General features: G+C 41.4%; 1 protein-coding gene across 1 annotated transcript in view; it reads left to right on the forward strand.

Moving 5' to 3' along the window:
• The first annotated feature begins 294 nt into the window (after positions 1-294).
• Positions 295-22,868, forward strand: part of GPR158 (G protein-coupled receptor 158) — a 181,016-nt gene continuing 158,442 nt past the window's right edge. Inside the window, exons 1-2 of the mRNA XM_041408771.1 lie at positions 295-1,166; positions 15,354-15,459. Of these exons, the coding sequence (XP_041264705.1) occupies positions 295-1,166; positions 15,354-15,459 (978 nt within the window). The remainder of the gene's footprint in view (positions 1,167-15,353; positions 15,460-22,868) is intronic.

Consider the following 22,868-nt stretch of genomic DNA (forward strand, 5'->3'; position numbering starts at 1 on the left):
GCAGGAGCTCAGTGAGCGCGGTGGCCGCGGCGGGAGGAGGCGCAGGAGGGCTCGGCTCTGCTGTCGCCGGAGGGGCTGCGCGCCGCTCCGCTCCGGCGGTGGGGCTGTGCGGAGCCCCGCGCCGGGGAGGTTGCGGGCGGCACCGCCACAGGTGACTCGCGGGCCGGGGGTCGCGTTCCGCCCCGCTGCCGCTCGGCCGCCTCTGCGCGTTCGCACCCCTGCGCCGCGGCCGCCTGCGCGAAGCTCGTCTTCAGCCGCCTCGCCGTGCCGGCGCGACCGGCAGCACCGGGGGACATGGCTTTGCTCCGGCTCCTTCTCCTCTTGCTCCTCGCCCAGCGCGGGCTGGGGGCTGCCGGCGACCAAGGGCAGGCAGTGCGCGGCCGGGAGCGGGCGCTCGGAGGGAAGCAGCCTATTTACAACCACATCAAGAGCCGGGAGCCTCTGCCGGCTCCGCGGAGCCGCTCTACAGAGAGCACCATCTTGGCGCAGCGGCTCGCCGAGGAGGTGCCCCAGGACGTGGCCTCGTTCCTCTACACGGGCGACTCCCGGGAGTTGCGGAGAGCCAACTGCTCCGGGCGGTACGAGCTGGCCAGCCTCGCCGGCAAGTCGCGCTTCACCTCGCACCCCTCCCTGCACGGTGCCCTGGGCACCCTCACCCACGCCACCAACTTACTCAACATGATCCTCCAGAGCAATAAGTCGCGGGAGCAGAACTTGCAGGAGGACCTGGAGTGGTACCGCGCCTTGATCAGGAGCCTGCTGGAAGAGGACCCCAACATCTCCAGGGCCGCTATCACTTTCAGCACGGAGCCTTTCTCATCCACTCCCCAGGTTTTCCTCCAGGCCAGCAGGCACGAGAGCCAGGTTCTCCTGCAGGACTTGTCCTCCACAGCTCACCGCCTGGCCAATGCCTCTGTGGAAACAGAGTGGTTCCACAGCTTGAAGCGCAAGTGGAGGCCACATCTGCACAGGAAGGTCTTAAACACGGGCCCCAAAACTTCGGAAAACAGTTGGAAGCGGCGGGAGAGCTTCACTGCTGATAAGAACCACATCAGGTGGTCCTCACCATACCTGGAGTGTGAGAATGGGAATTACAAACCCGGCTGGCTAGTGACTCTCTCAGCGGCGTTTTATGGGCTGCGGCCAAACCTCCTGCCCGAGTTCAGGTAAGAGGAGTGTTCCCCTTACTTTCTGTCCAGAAGGGGAGGGGGGAAGCAGGATGGGGATTTGGTTCTGCCCCCCTCCTAGGGAAGGGCGTTCTGGTCTCTGGGTGACCTGATCAACCCCTGCCGCACGGGCTGCTCTGTCACACCGCAGAGAACCTCAGGCCTTCCTGTTGAGCTGTACCTTCGTGCCTTCGGGAGCTCTTGCTCCTTAAAAGAATCGCAGTCGTCTCTGTCTCTAAAACAGCATTTGCTTTACCTGCTCCCATTGGAGCAGGCGTGGATGTGGGTTACATTCCTAGTGTGCTTGTGGGGGGAGGCGAGCGGCAGCTGCCAGTTGAAGTTCATCTGTGTCTGCGAGAGGAAAATTCTCACTGAGTTGTTGTTTCTTGCTATACAGTGAAATTGAACCTAGCTGGACCCCAGCTATGCTTTTAACCTGCTGGGAAATAACATTCCCAGTAATGAATGACATTACTGGTGCTGGTAAACTGCTGTTTCTGGTCTCCAGAGCACATCCACTGTGGGGTGCTCGAGCCTGGTCAGTGGTAGTACACTTGTAGGTAAATAAGTGTCAGTGATTGCTGCTCTGTCATAATTCATAGTTGCTATAACCTGAACTGGCAGTAGGAAAGCTTTCCTTTTGCACCACCAGCTTTATATTTGATACCTGGCATATGTAAAGGTTTGCTTATTTTTTATTGCTTTATATACTTTTTGTTGTTTTTATATATTTTGCCACTGAACTGCAACTAAGAGAGAGGAAGATAGAAAAAGGCTCTTTCTTGTGTATTTGTGTTTTGACACCAAAGAGAGATTTGCTCAAAGAATGAGAGCAACCTGTGGAGTGTGAGGTGCCAGTTTTTCCCCTAGCACTCCTGCGTGGGGTTCACAGGTAGCTTTGTCCTGTGGGGAACGTGCACTGCCCAGAAGCAGCTGACGTTTCTCAGGATGAGAGGAGCACAGGATTTCTTTTGTGCTATGAATTAGTAGCAGGTAAAGATTGATAAGAGTGTAGCAGACACCAAAGAGATTTTGCCACACCTAGGTGGCAAGGCAATAGTGTCTGTGAATGCTGTTTCTCTTGGCTTAGTCTGAAATCCAGTGTGATCAAAGAGATATGAGCGCAGTCATAAATCCCTGAAAAATCCCAAAATTTATTGAATGGATAATGACTGCTTATTTCTTTGTTGATTTACTTTTTACCCTGAAGTTTTCACACTTATGGGGTTGATAGGGTTAAGGTAAAATGAGCTCAGCTGTAGGCTGTTTGTTGCTGAATTCCTCTTGAGACCAAAACCCAGGAATAGGTCTACTGAAGAGCTCTTCTGGACCCTAGGGAGTCCAGAGAAATCGGGAAGCTTGTCAGAGATCATTGAAATGCAATGTTCAACCTTTGATGAACTTTGGGATGTGGATGAAAGTTAATGTAGGCTGATATTCTCTTGTTGGGGTAGAGTTTGGCAGAACCACTAGGCTGGAGGTTTGGTGACAGCCACAAACCAGCTCTCTGAGAATATAAATTTTGATAAAAAGCCTAACTCAAAGAACCATCAATCTTGACTTAATTGAAGAGGAAAAAAACCCCATGTTTTAAGGAAAGGAGTCAAAAGCTCCAATCCCAGCTCTATGCCAAGATTCTGTGATGCCAGGAAGCATCTCAGTGGTGTAGGTTTCTGCTGTGGTAGCTTTGGTGTGCAGAACACACCAGGTCTGTTTTGGTGTAACCCTGGCCAACCACGACAACCAGTAGATGTCCTCCTGGATGCGGTACAGAGCACTGCCTTCCTTCCCTGCCTCATCTTCCCAGCCTCTGCTTGCCACGTGGGGATCACTTCCGTTGAAGAAACAGAATAACCTGTTATAACTCTGACTTCAAGAGGCATTCACTGAGCTCATCTAACCTTGGAGAACCACTTTTTATTTAGAAGATAATGAGATATTCTATGCTGTGCAAGTTCAAAGTGTTGTGTTGCTGTTATAATGAACAGTTAGGACAAAACTAACAAAGATTTGCTGTATCAACAGAGATGAGTTTGTAAGTCTTCTAAAAAATGGGTTATGGTTTTTGCCAAACTATTAAACAAGCAGGTAGAAGAAGTAAAATTATAAATACATACACGTTCTGGCAAGGCTGAAGGATAGCTCCTGTGTTCCTGATTTGAGGTATGCTAGATGAAAGCTGGGCTTTAATATAATGTTATTACTTGGGATATTGAGAAAGTAACTTCTCAGCTACCCAGAATATGCTTCCAAGACTTGTAGTTTGTTTCAATATTTACACAGTGTTTTCAATACTTAATAGGTACACAGCCTTAGTGTGAATTTTTAAGATAAAAAATGGTTTAAAGCATGAGCACATAATAGAAAAATATAACATCTAGTGTGGTTACTGGAAAATTAGTGTGTGAATTACTGTAAGATGCCTCTTGAAGTAAGCTTTACTTCCTCTCACTGTCAGTCTTTGAGTGACACAATATTTTGATTTTAAATTCTTATTTAAGGCCCATATAAAAAAACAGTGTTGGTTAACCTCAGTCTTTTGGGGCAGCTACATTGGTTCTCCCAAAAATGTATCTTTGAACCGTCTGTTAGAAACATTTTAATGAATCAGTTACCATGCTCCTCCCATTTGGTAGTTTGATGTTACATCATGAATGGTAATTTAGTGTATACCTCTTTAATATCATTCTAACAGTTTTTGTACTTTCTTTGCTCACATTAGGTTTAAGGCACGGTACATTAGGGCGAGTTACTTTCCAGGAGCATGCTATATCTGTGAGAGAGAGTTCTTTCACATTACAGGAGGAAAAGCCCATTGCTCCTGCTTGGCATCTCTTCTGTGGCAGTAACAGAGGGGTTTGTTCGTGTGGCGTGGCAGTGGGAAGAGGTTAATGAGGGCAATACTGGTACTGAGCAGTGAGGGCAATACTGATAACTACACCTGGCTGTGTTCAGTGCACGCTGCTACTGCAGTGCTGTTGTCAGTGACATTCCCAAAGTGCAGCACAAAGCAGCAAGCTTTCCTCTCAACATTGTGTGGAGTTACAGTGCTTTTGGCCAGAGGATGGATGTGTTACAGGCCAGGGGGCTCCTGCAAATGGCTCATCTGTCTTCAATTTCACCTCTCCCCTTCCCAAGAGATTGCTGCCAAGCTGCCCCAAGTGAAAGCCAAGGAGAGAATGTGGTTGAGTTTTCTTGCCATGACCAACACTGTAGACAAGTACTGAGATGAAGTGGAGAAACCAAAGGCAACTTGATTGTACTGATAAATGTACCAGAAGCTGTTCAGGGCCACATTAGCCTAGTACAATGCCAAGCTAGCAGTGCTGGCTCTCTGCAGCTTCTTAGCAGTGCTTGCTGGTATTTTGTTGTCTGCATTTGCTGGTCTTTCCACCCAAAATGCATGGAGAGAACATTACTGCTACCTGCTTATGAGGTGCAGTGTAGCTCTCGTTCAGAAATCAGGATCCACATCGACTCAAAGTAATCACTTGATGTTACCCATTCCTCCTGTCTAAACTGATGCCGTTTGCGCTGAAATTCATGGCCTAATGTGCCTAATCACTCTACTAGTGTAGTGCTTCAGGGGGTAGAGCACAGGAGCATCTGTTGCAGGTCTTCTGTGCCCCTCCTCTGCTACTGCCTATCACAGGGTCAGAATGAACCATATTTCATGGCATGTGATGGACCCAACTGTCCTTGGAGCCCTACTGACAAAGTGGAAGAGTGTGAGAAGTTGCATGTTGTAAATATGATTCATTTTCTAAAGATATTTTCTTGGCACCTGGAGAAAGAAATGAGAGGTCTTTATTGCTTTAGCAGTACAGGAGACAAGTGGGAAAGGTCATGTCTTCATCTAGAAGAAAGATGACTAAATAGTCAGCTGATAGGAACAAACAAGTTCAAAAAAGTCCTCCTGGGTCACTGAGTCAGTCTTCTGCTGTCACAAGCCCACTTAATGTCATCAGTTGACAAATCTCCATCTTTAAGTGGGTGGGTTTCCCTCTTGACTCTTCAGTTCACTGCATGCTGGACCTAAAGGTTGGATGCCTTCTCCTGATTTCTGATCTGAATTTATTCACTTGCAGTCAGTTCTCATGCATTTGTTCTGGTCCAGAAGCATCTTCCAGCTGACTTAGCACCCTTAGCTGGTGTTTACTGCCCTTATTTATAGGCAGTGGGCCCTTCACCACCTTTGTTTACTAGACTACACAAACTGACTTTCTTTAGTCTCTGTCATAAGCTCTGTTGCCATGGTCCCTCTACTCAAGTCCTGTTCCAGTATTTCCTGAGCATGGTTAGTCAGATTCATGTGCACTGTTTCAGGCTAGTGCAATGACATCAATTATCCCCAAACTCTGATGAATGAGTTGCTGCTTTCGCAGTTCAAAATGTTCCCTTGTGTGCTGTTCTCATTTTCTTTAATGTTGTGTTGAAATACGTCTACATTTTGGGACCTGGTCATTGGTCTTGCATGACTTCTCATTGTGGAGGTCAGATTGTCTTCAGGATAAGAAGCACTGGCTTTCTTTCCTCCTCCCACCATATTCCAGCAGGTTTTTTGCCAAATCCAGGGCAGCATTTACTATTTTTTTAAGGTTTTTTAGGAAGAATCTAATGGAATAATGTCTGTTTTGGCAGAAAGGTACTCTATCAGCAAGTTTAATAAGTTTTTTTTTTGTTGTTTGTTTGTTTGTTTTTGTTTTGGGTTTTGTTTTTTATTTTATCTTTAATGGAGTCTTGTTCTGGATCACTTACAGGTAACTTAATACTGAATTTTGGCCAGATTTTGCTATAGCTTAATATTTTCTGTCTTCCAGAGGTTTGCTCCTCTCTCAGTTATTGGAAAGATATCCCTTGATGCAAAGATAATCTTTACTGCACAGTTAAATTGAGCTGTTTCTTCCCTAAAGGCAGTGTAATGTAGTGATTTCTACTGTACCATTAACAATTACTTGGACCACTCCAGTGTTATACTACGATGGGACTCTTAGCTAAAGAAACATTACTAAAGGCAGATTAAACTGTGAAGGTAGAGGTATTTGTGACAAATAAGTAATTTCTTAGGGATTATATGTAATATATGAGTTATTATTCTGCTAAATATTTTGTGGCTATTAAATTGCTTGGTAAAAATCCCCAAACAAATGTAGACATGAAAAAACAAATTTTAAAAATGGGTAATTTTTTTCTTTTAGACATCAATTTCTTCCTTTACCCCCTTTTTTAGTTTCCTCCAATCTCTAAGGAGATAGTATGAGTACTGAGCTGGCAATTAAAATTAATTTAAATTGTTTAGGGAGACTTTTAAAATTTTTGTGCCATTGTAATATGTCATTAGTTGTATAACACAGAAAATATTTTAAAATGGTGAGGTTGACATTTTTTATAACATGCCCTGGTCCTTGATTGAAGGTAAGGGTGGATTTAGAACAGGTTTCAAAAATGAAAAGAAATAATTTATTTTCTAGAATTTCTGAAAGTCTTGGATTTGTGTTCCTGAAAAGAAGTTAAATCAAAAGTCTCTTATTATACTGTTTGTCTGTGGAAACCCTCAGAATATTGTAAGTATTTTCTAGGCAATTACATCCCTGCCAGCATTTTTCATATGAGGTCGTGGATAGGGATAGAAAACTAGATGTTGATGAAACATAGGAAGGGAACAATAAATGTGGATTTCTGTTACAGAACCATGATTCAGCTTTCTTCAGTATTGGAGAAACAGAAGTGGGTCTTTGAAGAAAGAAGTTAAATATGGTCATGAGAGAATTGAAACACATACTGCATTCATGTCCACAATTACGTAGCACATGCTAAATTGCAATACAAGGAATTTTTTTTTTTGGATCAAACTTCTGTTTCCAACTCCTGTGTTTGCCACCCCCATCGCCCTTGGGCCAGACTTCCAGCACAGCAGGTTAACAAAGCTCTTTTGAAGGGGATGGACATGGGGCAGTCCTTACTCTCTGGGATTCAGCTCCAGGACTGTCATCTGTTCTATTCTGAGTGTGGGCTGAGATAGAAATGTACCTAAATGTAAGAAAAAATGTATTGCTGTGTTAGGTCAAATAAAAGGTTTCCATGGCCTTTGCTCCAAAAGCATCTTCTGGCAGGTACTGAAGGAAAAATGTCAAGTTCTTCTGTCCTGGTTATGTCAAATTTACCAATGATAAGCAACAAAAAAGAAATTGTTTTCTTTCAGACTTTATCTGAATGACTGGATAGTAAGTGTATACTAAACTGACCTTCATGATTGTTATCCATGTTTTAACACATTTTTGTCTTCTGCAATGTAGTTTAGCATTGTATTCCGTAATAGATTTATATATTCCATTAGAGCCATCTGTTGTGGGTTCCATAGTTTCTAGTTTTAAACTCACTTCATGAATCTAAATTCATTGGGAGATCCCAGATTCTTGAATGAATACTCTCCAAAGTGTTTTATTGCATCTTTTCTGTGTCAGCAAGGTTTAGTTGTGAGTTATATTAAGCATTTTTATCACTTGCAAACTTTGTCACTGGCCACTCATTTGTGAAGTCCAGCTTGTTAACTTCCCTGCACGTGAAAGCTGAATTTTGTTTCATTGATTCTTTCAAGACTGTTTTTTTGTCAAAAGCGGTCTCTGCTCTGAGCAATTTTTGTATCTTGATTGTATATTGTTTTAGAGATTCTACTTCAGCCTTCTACTTTGAGGTATTTGAAATGTTTTTAGTAGAGCCTATCCTTTTAACATGCAGTTTCTAAAAATATCTTGTTTTTGTCTTACAATCTTGTAATTTGTATGTTCCTCCTTGCCCAGGTTTATGCCTTTCTTTTTTTTTTTTTTTTTTTTGAGGTTGGATTCCACTTACTTTTGAGTTTTAAAATTACATTATTACCTTTAAATATATCTTCAGGGTCACATGATTTAGTACAGTTAGGCTGAGACCATCCATCCTGTGTAGGATTCTTCTATTTCAAAAGCTCTTTGTGTTCCTAATGTATTTTCTTCTGTCATGCTCTCTTCCTTGGGACCCTTTCTTTCCACCTGCCTCTTTGACTCCATGGATGGTAATGAAAACATTAAAAAAAAAGTAACCTGAATTTGGCTCCAAGACCTCATTTCATAGGGATAATCTAATGTGAGTGGTATTCTACCATCACTGACACCTGACATTCCTATACAAGGTGATGATTTGTGACAGAGTCAAGATGCTAGCAGCAACTTGAGCATCCTCTAGTAAAAAAAAAACAAAACAAAAAACAAACCCTTCCCACCCTTCTAAAAAATTCTGACTAAACTGCAGGGGTATCCCCAGGGAGGCAGCACTGTGTGCCATAAATATGAAGGAAGATTTAAACTTGAAATAATTCTTCAGACAATAGAATTCAGCTTTAAGTACTCTGCCCTTGTAGTACTGTTTCAAATGGCCTAGAGAGACTTTCTTTGCAGGTGAATCCTAATTTATGTGCCCACTCTGCTGTACCTTACTGTTGAGTTTATTTTTAGTGGAAGCTGGTTCTGCTATGAAAATGTGTGTTGAAAAGCAGCAGTCATGCTATGGCTGAGGAACTAGGGAAGTGTCCTGTTAGTAAGGAATTGGTGGTGACTCTGTGACCAGGCCAAAATAATGTCTCATGTCCTGTCCCAGTAGCCTTTTGTGAGTCTGGCTGGTTATGCACAGTAAGAACTTTAACAATGTCCAAGTGAAGCAGAATCCTAAATCTTAACTTTCAAAGGCAAGCTGAACCTGCAGAAGCTGCTGTTTGTCAGGAAGACTTATGGCTGAAATTCATTTGTGAATTTGACACCAGGGTTGGTTTTGGGTCCTCAGTTGATGGTACATGGGAGAAGCCTCAGGTGTCAGGTAGTATTCAGTATTTGAAGATTATTATTCTTGAAAGCAGCAACCTCCAAAATGAGAGTGGTCAGAAAAGGCATCTGCCCTGAAAACATTGGCTGTCCAAAATACAGTGTGTGTTTGTCTAGAGGAGTGGGAATTTGCGGATTTCTGATGGCTGTAGAGAACTTGTTTTTCTTATCTCCTTGTTTTCTGGTAAAGAGGACTTTTGAAGGACAGCATGGAGGGTTGAATGAATATGACAGCAAGTATCTAAGCAGCTGATTAGATGTGGGTGATGATGCCCACTTCAGTGTATGATAACCATCCCTTATACCTTTACTGTGACTGCTCACAATGCTTACAGGCACTAAAGTGAGTGTACAAACTTAGAGGGCAAACTGCGTGTTTAGCTGAGCTGTGATGACCTCTGTGCCAAAAAAGCTTTTGAAAATCTAGAGCACAAGGATACTGCTTATCACCATTTAAATGTTGGCAGGCTATTGTTTTGTACAGTTCTGGACTGAGCTGACTGGGAGAAAAAGAATGTGTTCCCAAAGAACATGTTCCTCCTGATTTTTTTTTTTTTATGATGTAACAGTAGAGGCAAAAAAATATTCTGTAGATAGGTTTTACAACATGTTGTTACAATGAAATATTATAACTACTGAAACTATCAAGATAGCTAGTAGTTTGGGAAAATAAGCTTAAATCAATTTCTGGCACAGATTTCAAGGCAAGCAGCATGCCAACAAACAGTAGTACTGGAAATACAGACAGGCATTAAAGCCTCTTAAATCAAACCTCTGACCTGACAGAAAATCCTTGATGACATCATTCTTCAATGATTATCTTATATATAATTCAACTAATTCTTTCTGAACTGCATGTTTAACATGGACATGCAATCCTTAGATAACTCTTTTGTGTTTGTAAGGACTGTAAAATTGTGTGAGGAAACAAATATCTATTGTTTCAAGGAGATTAACAAAATATACTTACCTGCCAGATGGTCCACAATTACCAGTAATATTGTTATTAACTTATGGCTGTGGCTTGTGTTCAGCCAGGCAGCATTGCCAGTGTGGATGAATGTGTTACGCTGACAAGCTGAGTCTACTCTTACACCCTTGATATTTGTCTTGATTGCTTACACCAAGATAGCAGCACTGCAATTATTCCCAATTAGTTCGATAAATATAACACAGGGAGTTGGTCCGTATACATTCTAGGAGGATGTGTTCTTTCATATGTTCCATTTTCTGAATGCGGAATCAAAAATAACTGAAAACGTGGGTGGCTAAACAGGCTGTGCCAGCTACTGTATTAATCACAGATGAATTTCAGAAATCTATCGTGTACATATTAGTGTGCTCTGTGTAATAGCAGTGGGGTGCAAGTCTGAGAAGGTGTTTTAAAATGGATCTCAAATGAACGCAGTAGAAGTCTTGTACCACCATGACACCTTTTAAGAATGCCACATATACGTGTAAAGAAACTTTGCTTTTGAAAGCGCTGTATCCTCCAGTAGTTTCAGACCCTGGCACTACTTCAGAACTGTGATGTTACTATGAAACGTGTATTGCAGAGGTCTAGTGAAAAAAGAATAATAATATGCACCATGGGGGGAAGCAGTTGAAATCCTATGGCAGTTTGTGATTGCTTTCCTGCTCCTGCACTGTCCTGTTTCTTCTTGCTGTAGATTTTCACACCAGAAACTCACAAAGCTCTGGGAAAAGGGAAAACAAGAACAACTTAGTCATGTCAAAAGTTCAGGTTGTGCTACAGAAGAGCTGCAGATGGGAGAGAAGAGTGTAGATAAAAAAGTTTGCATTGAGTTCATGAAGATTGGGTTTTGTGAAAGGCAAACATTCTTGTAGGAAAAACTTTAGTACAAGAGAAGCAAAAGGAATGTGTGTTTAGTTTGAAATGAAAGAATTTTGTAGTATTTCTGAAAGAAGTATTATGAAAATATTTTTGAGCTTGGATGGCTTAACTGTGATCCTGACAAAACTTAAGTGTAAATTGAAAGTGCAGGTGGAAGAGGGGCAGATAACCTGGGAGGAATATGGAGACTGTCAGCCTGACTGTGATCATGAGTATCTTGTATCAGCAATAGTGTGGCCAGCAGGACCAGGGAAGTGATCATTCCCCTGTGCTCATCACTGGTGAGGCTGTACCTCAAATCCTGTGCTCAGTTTTGGGCCCCTCACTTTAGGAAAGCTATTAAAAGGGTGGAGCAAGTCCAGAGAAGGGCAGTGGAGCTGCTGAAGGGTCTGGAGCATGAGTCCTATGAGGAGGAGCTGGAGGAGTTTAGTCCAGAGAAGAGGAGGCTCAGGGGAGACCTTACTGCTCTCTACAACTGCCTGAAAGGAGGTTGGGGTGAGGTAGGGGTTGGTCTCTTCTCCCAAGTGACAGGACAAGAGGAAATGTCTTCAACTTGTGCCAGAGGAGTTTTTCATTGGGTATTAGGAAAACTCGCTTCACTGAAAGGATTGTCATGCATCAGAACAGGCTGGTGGGGTTGAGTAACCATCCCTGGAGGCATTTAGAAGATTTGACACTCAGGGACATGGTCTAGTGGTGACTTTGGCAGTGCTTGGTTAATGGCTGGGACTCAATGATCTTAAAGATCTTTTCCAAGGTCTTTGGAATGAAAGCTACTGAATGGAAAAGTGTACTTTGTGACAAAAGATGTTGGAAAGTGCAAGAACTACAGGCTGATCAGCCTCACCTCGGTCCCCAGGAAGGTGATGGAGCAAATCATTGTGAAAACCCCTTCTGGAGCACATGAAGAGGAGGTATGTGATTGGGAGTAGTCAGCATGGATTTCTGAGGGGGAACTTGTGTTTAACCAACTCAGCAGCCTTCTGTGTATAGATAGCTGTTGACCAGTTGGAGGTCAGTCACTTTTGATACACTCCTGGTGGGCACCAGTGTGACATTAATCACCAAGATGTGCTTGTGGCAGAGAGAGCCAACAGCCTCCTGGTTGGTGAGAGGGAGTTTTGCCAATGGGCTGAGGGAAGTGATCCTTCCTGTTTACCCAGCCTGGTGGGGGGCCCCATCAAGGGTGCTATGTCCACTTCTGGGCTCCTCAGGACGGGAGATATGGATGTACTGAAGTAAACCTAGTGCAGGGCCACACAGATGGTTAAAGGTTGGAGCATGTGACACACAAGAAGGACAGAATGAGCTGGTACTGTTCAGCCTTAAGAAGAAAAGGCTCCAGGGGCATTTTATGTGTAAGTACCCAGTGAAAAAGTGTAAAGGAGAGAGAGACAGACCTTTCTCAGCCTTACTCAATGAAAGGATGGAAATCCCAAGAGGCACAAACTGAAATGCAAGAAATTTCATTTAAACATGAGAAATCTTTTTTTGGACATTGTGAGTTTGGTCAGTCACTAGATCGGATTTCGCAGAGATGGCGAAGTCTCCATTATTGAAGGTATAAAAAACCCCCAACTTAAGAGCCTGCTTTGAGCTGATTGGATTGATCACAAGAGGCTTCTTCCAATGACAGTTGCTGTATGAATCTGATTTTCACATCTATTTTTATCAAAGTAATTGTATTAAAGAGCTTTCAAAGGATGTAAGTTCTTTAATCAGTTCTGATGTGTGAAGTCCAGAAGTATATTCCTTTCTTTCCAGTACATGGCTCTGAGTGTTAGGATGCTCTCCTGCTTTCTGATGCTTGTCCCATTGGAATATGCCATGAATTCTCCAAAATTGCATCACTTCTGGTACAAGGCCATACTCAAATGCCTTCTCAGTGTACTTCATGACCATAATTTCTCTGGCTTGTGTGTGTTGTCTTTCTCACAAGTAACCCCCAGGTAAGTTTTCTTTGGAAAATATAAATATCCTTTGTTTACTGGCACTCTGCTTCTACAGGGCTTGGCTTGCTCGTGATACCAAACAGCCAGCTCTTAAAGGTGTTTTCTTCTCTTTTGGCAGTGATTAGTTTGTCCTTTATTTGAAATCTGGACTTCTCTTTGCAGAAATGTTTGAGGAGGGAAAGGTGAGTTTCCTCTCCTACTAGTTAAAAACAAAATGTACACAAGGGAAAAGCTTTCCATGTAAAGGAAATAAAACCTTCTTCTGTCAGGTGCTTTAGGTGAATGGGTTGCATTTCTATTAAAATTGAATCATCACTGCTTTTCCTACTGTAGAAACTGATTTCTTTGGAGTAGTCAGGATGCTAATCCTTGACAGCTTTGCCAATGTGACTGGCGTATAATATGAATTAGGAGAGAAAGGAGTAGTGTTGGTCCTGGTCCTACTGCCTGCTTTGTGCCTGTATGCAGCCAAGGGGAGAGTATTCATTTGCAGAACAGGTCCTGTCCTCAGCCCACACAGTAATATTTGTACTAGCTCATAAAGGTCCAGAAAATATTAGAAACATACCTGGTGGGATCTACACATGACCAGATGAGTGATCTGTTATCTCTACTACTAGGGGTATCTGAATCAGGCACCTTCTTGCCAGGTTAAATTTGTAATCCACTGACATCAGCATTTTAAAGAGATAATCTGTGCAATATGGCAGTTTTTCCTCTTGAGGTTATTGCTCACCTGGAACATGATAAAAACAGCTCCTTGGGGTAGAAACATGGTTTGAGCAGTCCCTGGTGAAACTGCTGTTCAAAACAAGTGTACAAAGGCAAAAGCTAAAAATTTATCAGAATGTTCCAGAAGTGTGGTGTGTGCTATTTTAAATTTAACTTGCTAGAACCAGCACTTAAGTATTTCAAGCAATTTCTAAATGTGCCCATCATTAGATTGTTTAGATTCTAGTCAGGAGACTGAGTGGGATTGAGTGCTCCTATACTGTCTAACTTCCTACTGTCTGTTTTACGTAATTTTCTCATGCATTCTTCTGACCACTTTCGTGATGTAGTTGTGTTTTTCCTTTTACTATATAACATGCCTGAAGATGAATGTCCAAATTTAGCTGTTGTGGACTCTAGCTGTACTGGGGTTAGATATGAAGGAATAACATTGTCCTGGTTTTGATCAAGCTCACTCTTATGTTCTAATTTTACTTATATATATCCTCTCAAATATATGGCTCTGTAGCTCTCTTGTTACTATTCTTGTGTTGTGAGCATTAATTAAAAGAGGGAACACACTTTGAGGTGAATGAGGTACTTCTAAGATAGAGGCTGGGCCATGCCCTTGTTGGTTCACAGCCTGAAAGAAGGGAGATGATGGTGTTTGTAGTTGTGGAATTCCAGACTGTAGAAATGAAGACGTCTGTCCCAAGTGGCTGAAATGATTGACTTGAAAGGAAGGAATGGTATTCTAGATTTAAGAAATTAGCACAGAGCATTCATCCACTATGAATGAGTTTGTGTAATGATTTAGCAACTAGAAGTTGCATATTGCCATTTTTGTCAAGTCTGGACTACAGCAAAGCAGTCATAGATGAAATGCTCTGACAAAATGTTGCTATAAATGTTCTAGGTCATTCTGAAGAATATGTAAATCCTTGAAGGCTTTTTTTTTAAAGATATAGAACTACAGTCTTCTACCTTTTTTCTTCTGATGATTTTCAAGTTTTATACAGTAGAGTGTCAGTTTTGAAATTGGCTTGTTAGCTTTTCTTTCAAAAGAATTTTTGAGGTAAACTGTTGATGAAACCTAGAGACTTCTTGTTGTAGTACTTAGACAATTTAGATGGTCCTTCAGGACATGTGTGTATAGGAAACTTTTTTTTCCTTCACAGACATCAGTGGTCTATTGGTGGCTTTCAGTTGTATCAGGTTTTATTGCAGGGCCATCTGGCAGAGATGTGGGGAGGGGGCTTGGATGCCTGCTTGGATGTTGAGCTGCAGAAAAGAGGCCTGAATGTCTCTGTAGGCTGGGTTGTCTCTGGGGAGGGTACAAAAAAAGGCTTTTGCCAGTTGTTTTGGCAAATAGGGTTCCCTGGAGCAAAGGGGAGAATGTAGTTTTTGCTGGATATGGGGTGAGATGCAGTGTCTGGTACCTTGCACTCAGAACTGGCTGAGAAGGTTGCTGGCAAAAAATAGTGCAGGTCTTTCACTGTATTTATTTTGGGTCTTTGCTGTGCAGTAAAATGTGAAGGGCATTACATTGTTTGAACATACAACTTGTTCTTAACTGCCACCCTAGTCTTAATATGTTGGATTTACTGAGCTCTTGTCAGTAGTACATCTCAGTTAAGTCTAAAATAAGAATGTTTCTGTGACTATGGTTCTGGGAGCACAAAACATTTCTGGTTTTAAACATTTTATCAAATTCCATATTTAGAAGAAAGAGGTAGTTCTTTTCAGGCTACAGCATCATGAAAAAGCTTAACCTATTTCTGAGGTTGTGTTCAAGCTGTTTCCTCTCTGTTTTCAGAGGTGTTGTCAAAGTCGACATCAATCTGCAGAAGGTGGACATTGACCAATGTTCGAGCGAGGGATGGTTCTCAGGGACACACAGGTGTCATCTCAACAATTCTGAGGTATGTCTGTCCCTAAGGGACCTCACTTCAGTAACAAATCTGTGCACTGAGCAGTGCTCTGTAATATGAATGTTATGTATTTTATAGACATTGAATGTGGTTTGTGGGGCTGGAGGAATCTCTCTGTGTGAGGTGTTATGGAATGCATGAGTTTCAGGAGTGCCTGCATTTCAGAATTATTGATGTTAAAACAGCAGCAAAGTTATTGTGAAGAGATAGTTACAGGGAAAAAAGATTACTAATGAAATAATTTATGAGGTTCTGCTTTGCAAGTCAAACAATTTTGTGCTCAAAATCAAAATAGAATTTTAATGTCAGTGTCACTTTTGCTTGGACAACTTTGCAAAATGTAGTAGAAGTAGCTGAAATGCTAACGGTAATTATTCAGAAAAACATGGTCATTTGATAGAGTGATACAGAACAACAGGCAGAATTGGATACTGTAATTCCTTCTTAGTAGAAATGCCAACATTTTGACAGAGCTGACTAAAATGTTTGTGCTCAGCTCCTTCCTGCTTCCCCTTTCTTCTGAAGGTCTGTGTCTGGTTCCATCTGTCAGCAAATCATAGAGCATTCGGCCTGGCCTGTCATATGTATTCAAGGAAACTTTTAAACAAAATTTTGATTTTAAAAAACATTTTGATTTTTCTTTTAATTCTCCTGTGTAAAGGTGATTTCAAAGGCACCCATTTGTTTTCTGTGAGAGTAGGTACCTGTGCACTTTTGTGCTTTTGGAAAGGACAATTAAAATGTAGGAGAAGTTGACATTTGTCTACCAGAAGTCAGGAGATGTTTGCCTAATCTTCTGTAAAATGCCAATTTATCAAAGCCAAGTCTAAATTTAGACAAACAGTTGGTTTTCATGAATTCAGCTGCTAACATTTTTGAGCAAGAAGAACTCAGAATTTTTGTAAACATCTTTTTTTTGAGTATTTTTCTCTTTGATTTTTTTTCATGAAATAAACTTGAAATGCAAAATCAAGTCTTGGATAAAGATTAAGACTAAATATTTCTGCAAGTGAAAAAAAATTACTTCTCTGCCAAGTACTTTTTGACTTTTGAATTGAAGGGAGTACTTTTTAAATCACTCCTGTTCCTTCCTAGAAGAAAATACTGTTTCCCATGTGATCTGGTAAACCTTGTTTTTGTAATATATTCTAGTTATCCCAAATGTGATTACGTACTTTGGCAGTACTTTACCTGCTCTTCCTTCTCCTAATGTCTTACGAGCAAAATATGTCAGTAGAGGGGTGGGATTGTAAACTGCATCTCTGCAACCAAGAATAAAAGGGAAAAAATGCAGTCCTAGGTCTCTTGTGGCTTAGCCCCACCTGGCAGCTGAGTCCCATGCAGTCATTCATTCATTTCCCCTGCCCCCACTGCCATGGGAAGGAGAACTGGGGAAAAAAGATAAAGCTGGTGCGTTGAAATAAGAACAGTTATTAATAGGAACAAAGCAATATGGCAATAATAATGATAATAAAATATACTATTACTGTAATGGTGGGGGAAAAAAGGAAAATTAAACCCGAGAACAACCTGTGATGCACAGTATCACCTGCTGACCCATGCCTGTCCTGTCCTCCAGCAGCAAGTGACCCCTCCTGCCCAGCTCTTCCCAGCTTATCTGTATGTGCCACCAGGCATGATGTTCCGTGGCGTGGGATATCCCTGTGGCCAGCTCAGGTCAGCTGTCCTGGCTCTGATTGCTTCTTGTGCAGAGCATGGGAAGCTGGAAAACCCTTGACTTAATGCAAGCATTGCTTAGCACACTGGTGTTTTGGCTGTTGCTATCAGCATTACCCTCACAGAGAATCCAAAACACAGCACTGTACGGCCCCTGAGCAGAAATTACTACAGCTGAACCCAGGAGAAAGTCCCATGAGCTGCTTTTCATGCTTGTTTCATTGGAACCCACTGTGTGGAATAAGGGTAACTTACATAGTTGTGCAACAATATTTTCCACACACTTTTGCTTATAAATGCTAATGAAACCGTATTCCCTGTGCTCTCCCTTAACTACCTAGGAGCAGTTAAACAAATACCTGTTGATGGTTGAATGCTCTGCCCGCATTTACAGAGTCTGTCTCCAGCAGAGTAGGAAGAAAATGGAGATCTCTGGATTTCCATTTCTGCTCTGGTTAGATCCTCCGTGCTCACTTCAGTTTTGTTAGGTGACTTGAGTATTTACTGCAGCATAGCCTCTGTGCAGACTGATAAGCCTTTGCCATAGTGAATTTCTGATTTGGCTCTGAAAGTGTTTACTTCATAGCCCATACCATGGGGCCAGGCCACCAATACCATTAAACCAAAGGCATAAAGCTCGATATTTCAGAATACTTAAAAATTTTGGAAATACAGCTCCTTTCTTCCCTAATGCTGTGAAAATAGAGAGTGACTTTGTGCAAGAATGAGAGGAAAAGACCAAATTTATGGATTAATCAAAATGCTTTTATAGTGGCTAAAATCTACTAGACACATGGCAGACAAATTCTCCTACTTTCTGTGCTGCTCTGAGGTGTTTATTTTCAAAATAAAAATCAGTTGAAATGAGGGAGATGGAGGTGCATGGAAACATATGGTAAGCCAGTGGTCTGTATGTGCTAGACAGAAAAAAGGGAAGGCATGGATGGGATCCAACTTTTTCCAGAAAATAGACTGTTGTTGAAAGTACTGTATTGCCTTCACATGGTCTGGCACAGCAGTATTAGGAGATGATGCTAACTGTGGCACTGGAATTTGTCTTTGGAAGGTCATCAAGAACAACCTGATTGTGATGGAATAGTTATAGTGCTAGTCCTTGCTTGGAAAAAAAACAATGTCAGGTTGAGTGATTTAGGAATATTACAATTCAGATATGCAATATGCTGAGACATACTAATCTTCCTTAAACTTCCATCTGTCCTTAGATTTAGGTGCCCCTTAGGATTGTTGGATCTTAAATATCTTGCTTTACATGTGGTACTCTTAAGTACAAAAAACAGAAACAAAAACAAGCACTAAGAACTTTGAATTCCCCATTTTTAATTTGACTACTTAAATTCCCAAAATGTAATGGATTTTTTTCCTGATTTGTTCTCCTTTGTGGGCAATACACATACATATCTGATTTCATATCAGCCTAGATGAACAAGAGTGCCCTTCTTAAACCATGGGGTAACTGAACACTGCTCAACCTAATTAAGCAGGAAGTTAGGTGATACTTAACACAGGAAAGCCAAATTGCAGCTGTGGCTAAAGTGTATTTCAGTTGTTATGCTTTTCTCCTTTCTTTCAATACCTGAATCAGCCAAAAAGAGGCTGATGGCCAGGTGACTTTTGTGAAAGAGAGCTACATTCTGCTTCCTGCCTTCTGCCTTGACTCCCAAATAGGCGACGGCTTCCCCAAAAGCTATTGGGCAAGATATTTGGATTCTCTGAGGCTGCAAAAAATATGGCAGGTAATATCTGCAGAGTTAGAAATAATTAAGTTGGGTAGATCATAAAACAATGCAGACAAGCCTGAAATTAACAAACAAAGTGTAGTTACCCAATAACAAATGCCAAGTAATTTCATTGTACAGGCAGTGCTGTACAATGTACAGTCAAGGCTGGTAAAAGGAGTAAGAAAACATGCACTTTTACCCTGTTTGAAACCCTTGAAGACTTTTACTATATTGGATTTCTTCTCCATAAATGCTGACAGCAGCTGCTGGCACTTTTAGTAACAACTTTAGAGTCCTTGTGGTGCCACCAGCAATATTGTCAAGGCTGAGGAGCATCTGAAGAAATGAGCTGGTGCGGCCCCTTGAGCTCGGCCGCATCCTTCCAGCCAGCAGCATCAGTCTGTGGCAGTGGCAGCAGAATCCACACTGTTCCCCTGGCCTTAATGAGCCTGCCAACAGCTTGCAGTGTGAGGCAGGCTCAGCTGACATCCCTTTGGGTTTCAACAGTATTCCACAAATGACAGCGTGCAAAAATATCTGGAGGAAATGAGGGAAGCAGAGTAAACAAGAAAGCTGCATTGCTGTCTGTATACAGTGGCTGCATATCTGTGTTTGTAGAAGGATGCATAGGCCTGCTGTGTGTTTATTTGTTGTGCACAAACACAAAACCAGTTGAGAAGGGAAAACAAATGAGCAGTGCAGCCAGAATATTTTTTCCATTGTTTAGCAAAACATTTGGGTCCATCATATTTTATTATACTGTATGCAAGGTTACAAGCAATTGAGCAAGGGGGAGGCAGGGGCTGGTTAAAAATAGAATTGTAATGGGGACTGGTTTGGGAGGGCGGGTGTGGGTTACCCAATGCTTTCCAGGTTTTTCAAGCAAATGCTTTTCAGTGCCCTTGTCAGACTGGGAAAAGGCTATTAATGCACACAGTCTGTGGGAGGGGAACTGTGGCAAGAGATTAGCATCTGAAGTCATAACCCACTGGGTCATACTCAGTGTCATTGATTTTGCTTTTTACTTGCATTTGTTTTCTGTCCTATCCATTAGGAAAAGTGCAGTCAGAAATAGAAGAATTTGAAATCAAAGCTGTTTGGTGATTCAGTCTGAGTGAATGGGTTTATGGGCTATAGTTAGCTTCTAATTTGGAATTAATAATCATTCTTGAAGCTACAGATTGCATTCAACACAGGATAAGAGCAGTACCCTACCAGAGCAGAGGGCATGTCAGGATATATTTTGTCTTAAAACAACATCATTAGTGGTAGAAAACAAATACTAAATGCTATATCAAATCCTGGGCTCAAGGGGGAAACTAAGGTGGAAAGGGCTCACTTCAGTATGCAGGTAAAGAAAACATAGCCAGCATTTATTGGATTCAGAAGCAGACAGGTGTATCTGTTCTCTCCAACAGCTTAGGGTATTTGAAGAGCATGCAGTAGACACAAAAACCATTTTGGATGCTATTTTAAAAATAACTTCTGCATCATCTGCATTCATGGGAAAAGTCCCCTTATGACAGTGAACCAGATCTAATCTGGCACTCCCCCAGACACTGTTACATAAAATAAGGTGGAGGTTTGTCAGAGTTCTCAGTGATAAACAAGGTGCTATGAAAACCAGCTTGCAGTTTAAGGAAGAGCCAGGTTGCTTAGCTACAGCATCTTTGCTTTAAAGACAAAAAATTTAAATGAGTCTGTGTTTTGCAGGAGCTAATCCTGGTTATCAATGTCTTCTTCAAAGAAGAAAACCTTTACAAAAATTCCTTTCATCCTAGTTAGCAGTATTAAGTTGAGCATTTAAATTCATCTGGGTCAGTTCTATTTGCTTCTATTTTTCCTTCCCCCAAAGTTAAAACATGAAAAAGGGGTAGATGGTTGGCTGAGCATTGTCTGTCAAATTAAAATAGCTGGGAGATTTTTGGTTTATCTTGCATATGACAGGTGATGTAGCATTACATCAGTTTCCAGTTCTTTCAGATCTGTGACTGCAATTTTTGGATCTTTCTCTGCTGAACAGACATGTTCAGATGATCCTGTCAGGCAATGCTGATTAGTTCTGCTGGTGCATCTTCCCATTGTGTTTGGGAAGGGAACAGGTGAGGCCCAGAAGTTTAGTTGGCTGGTGGAACACGAACAAAATATATGTGGTGGGAGCAATGGGGGAGTTGCAGAGAGGGGGATGGGTGCAGTGAACAGAGATTGAAAAGAGAGGAGAGAGGTTGAAAAACTGTGACTACGGCAAGAGAAGGAAGGTCAGGGTGTATTGGGAGGCACAAAAAACCTTGCAGTGAGGAGTGTGGGGTCTGTAGCCAGGCTGCACTGTTCTCCTGGCAGGCTGGCTCTGAATTGCCTTTCCCAGAGTGAAATGGCAGAAGCTGTAGCAAGCCCAGGCAGCATAAACAGAACACAGCTTCATTCAGAGTTCTCATTTGTTATCACTATGTCCAGAGGCCTGTATAATGTCTGAAACATGCCTCTAGTAGCATTAAGCACAATTAGGTATATGCAATTAGATAAATAAACACCATTTTGGTTTCAAAGCATCTGGTCTATTTTGTGAGAGATTTGACAGGCTTATCTTGTGAGGTGATACAAAGACTATTATCCCCATTTTACAGCTGGCCCACAGGCAAAATTATCTCTAAACTGATAGACTGGAATTGAAGGGTCATCTCCAGGTGTGTGAATTACCTTCTCCAGAGTTTGATTTCTGCAGAGAGGTGTGCCAAGCACGTGAACTGAGATGAGCTCCAGCCAGGGCTCAGGATGGGTCATCTTCAGAATGGGATTTTGGGGTGCATCGCAGCATGTGCCCACACTGTGCTCCAGATACTTCCAGCAAGACTTAAGCATCCTGATATATTTTTGAAATCTGTGTCTGATGAGCTTCATAGGTTTCTTAGTGATCTTGGCCTGTGATAGAATTTTGGTCAAAAATGAAACTCCTCTTTTATAAACACACTGTTGCTATCATTGCAAAGGACAGAGCTTCCTATGAACTGCACAGACTCTCTTCTTGAGTTAACTATCAGTTTACTCAGGTAATATACTGCAGAGGGTTTTTTTCATAGCTAAAATAGGAAAATTCTGCTCATACATACATATTGCAGTTAATTTTTTCTTTGAAAAAAATTAGATTTTCCAAGACTTGCGAAAGTTAACCAATGCAAAAAAACTTATCTGTGTTTCTTTAAAAAAGCTTTTATCAACTGTAGTAACTGTTTTTCCTGCTTTTTTCATAGTTCATCATGCCTACACAAGAGGCAAGTTTAATTTAGCCTAGAGAATAAAGGTCATTCATTGTTCTATAACAAATTAAAGTTAGCTTGAAAACATATTAAAACTCTCATGAAGAAAAACTGCAGACAATAGCTGCTGAATCTTTGTATTCAAAATAATGTACTGAATCATAGTAATGCTAATGGAAAAAAAAACTATTTTAGCTTTATTTTTAAGCACAATTTTATAGCACTAGACATTCAAATAGTAATTTTTGTTGGTGACTTCTGTTAAGAGGTAAATGCTTTTTTGCAAACAAAAAATGACTGCTTTTGGGTTATCTATGCTTTTGTTTAAATCTCAGTAATTTGTATGACTTTTTCTTCTGCTTTCCGTTTGCCAGTACTGTAAACTGATGGCTACCAAGGACTGGGCTCCTGGAAATTTCTTAGTCTTTACTAACCTTAGAATCATCTTTTGTGTTTCTTTATTGACTTTTTTGTCCATTGCTGTTTGAGATTGTGATTATACTAAGCATCAGTACTAATGTAGGAATGCAGAACATTTGATTTTTGATCTTCAGATTTTTGAGCATCACTGCCTTTTTGTGTTTTGACTGTTTTGTGAGCTGAGTTTTATCCTACTGCATTTCTTTATTGTTCATCTGTAAGGATTTTATTCTTTTTTCTATTACTGAAAAAGTAGTGAAAAGAAATACACTTCTTCCAAACACCCCGTATATATAAAATACCTAAGATA

Source organism: Onychostruthus taczanowskii, unplaced genomic scaffold (assembly GCF_017590055.1).
Source record: "Onychostruthus taczanowskii isolate IOZ18803 unplaced genomic scaffold, ASM1759005v1 scaffold3, whole genome shotgun sequence".
Lineage (NCBI taxonomy): Eukaryota > Metazoa > Chordata > Aves > Passeriformes > Passeridae > Onychostruthus > Onychostruthus taczanowskii.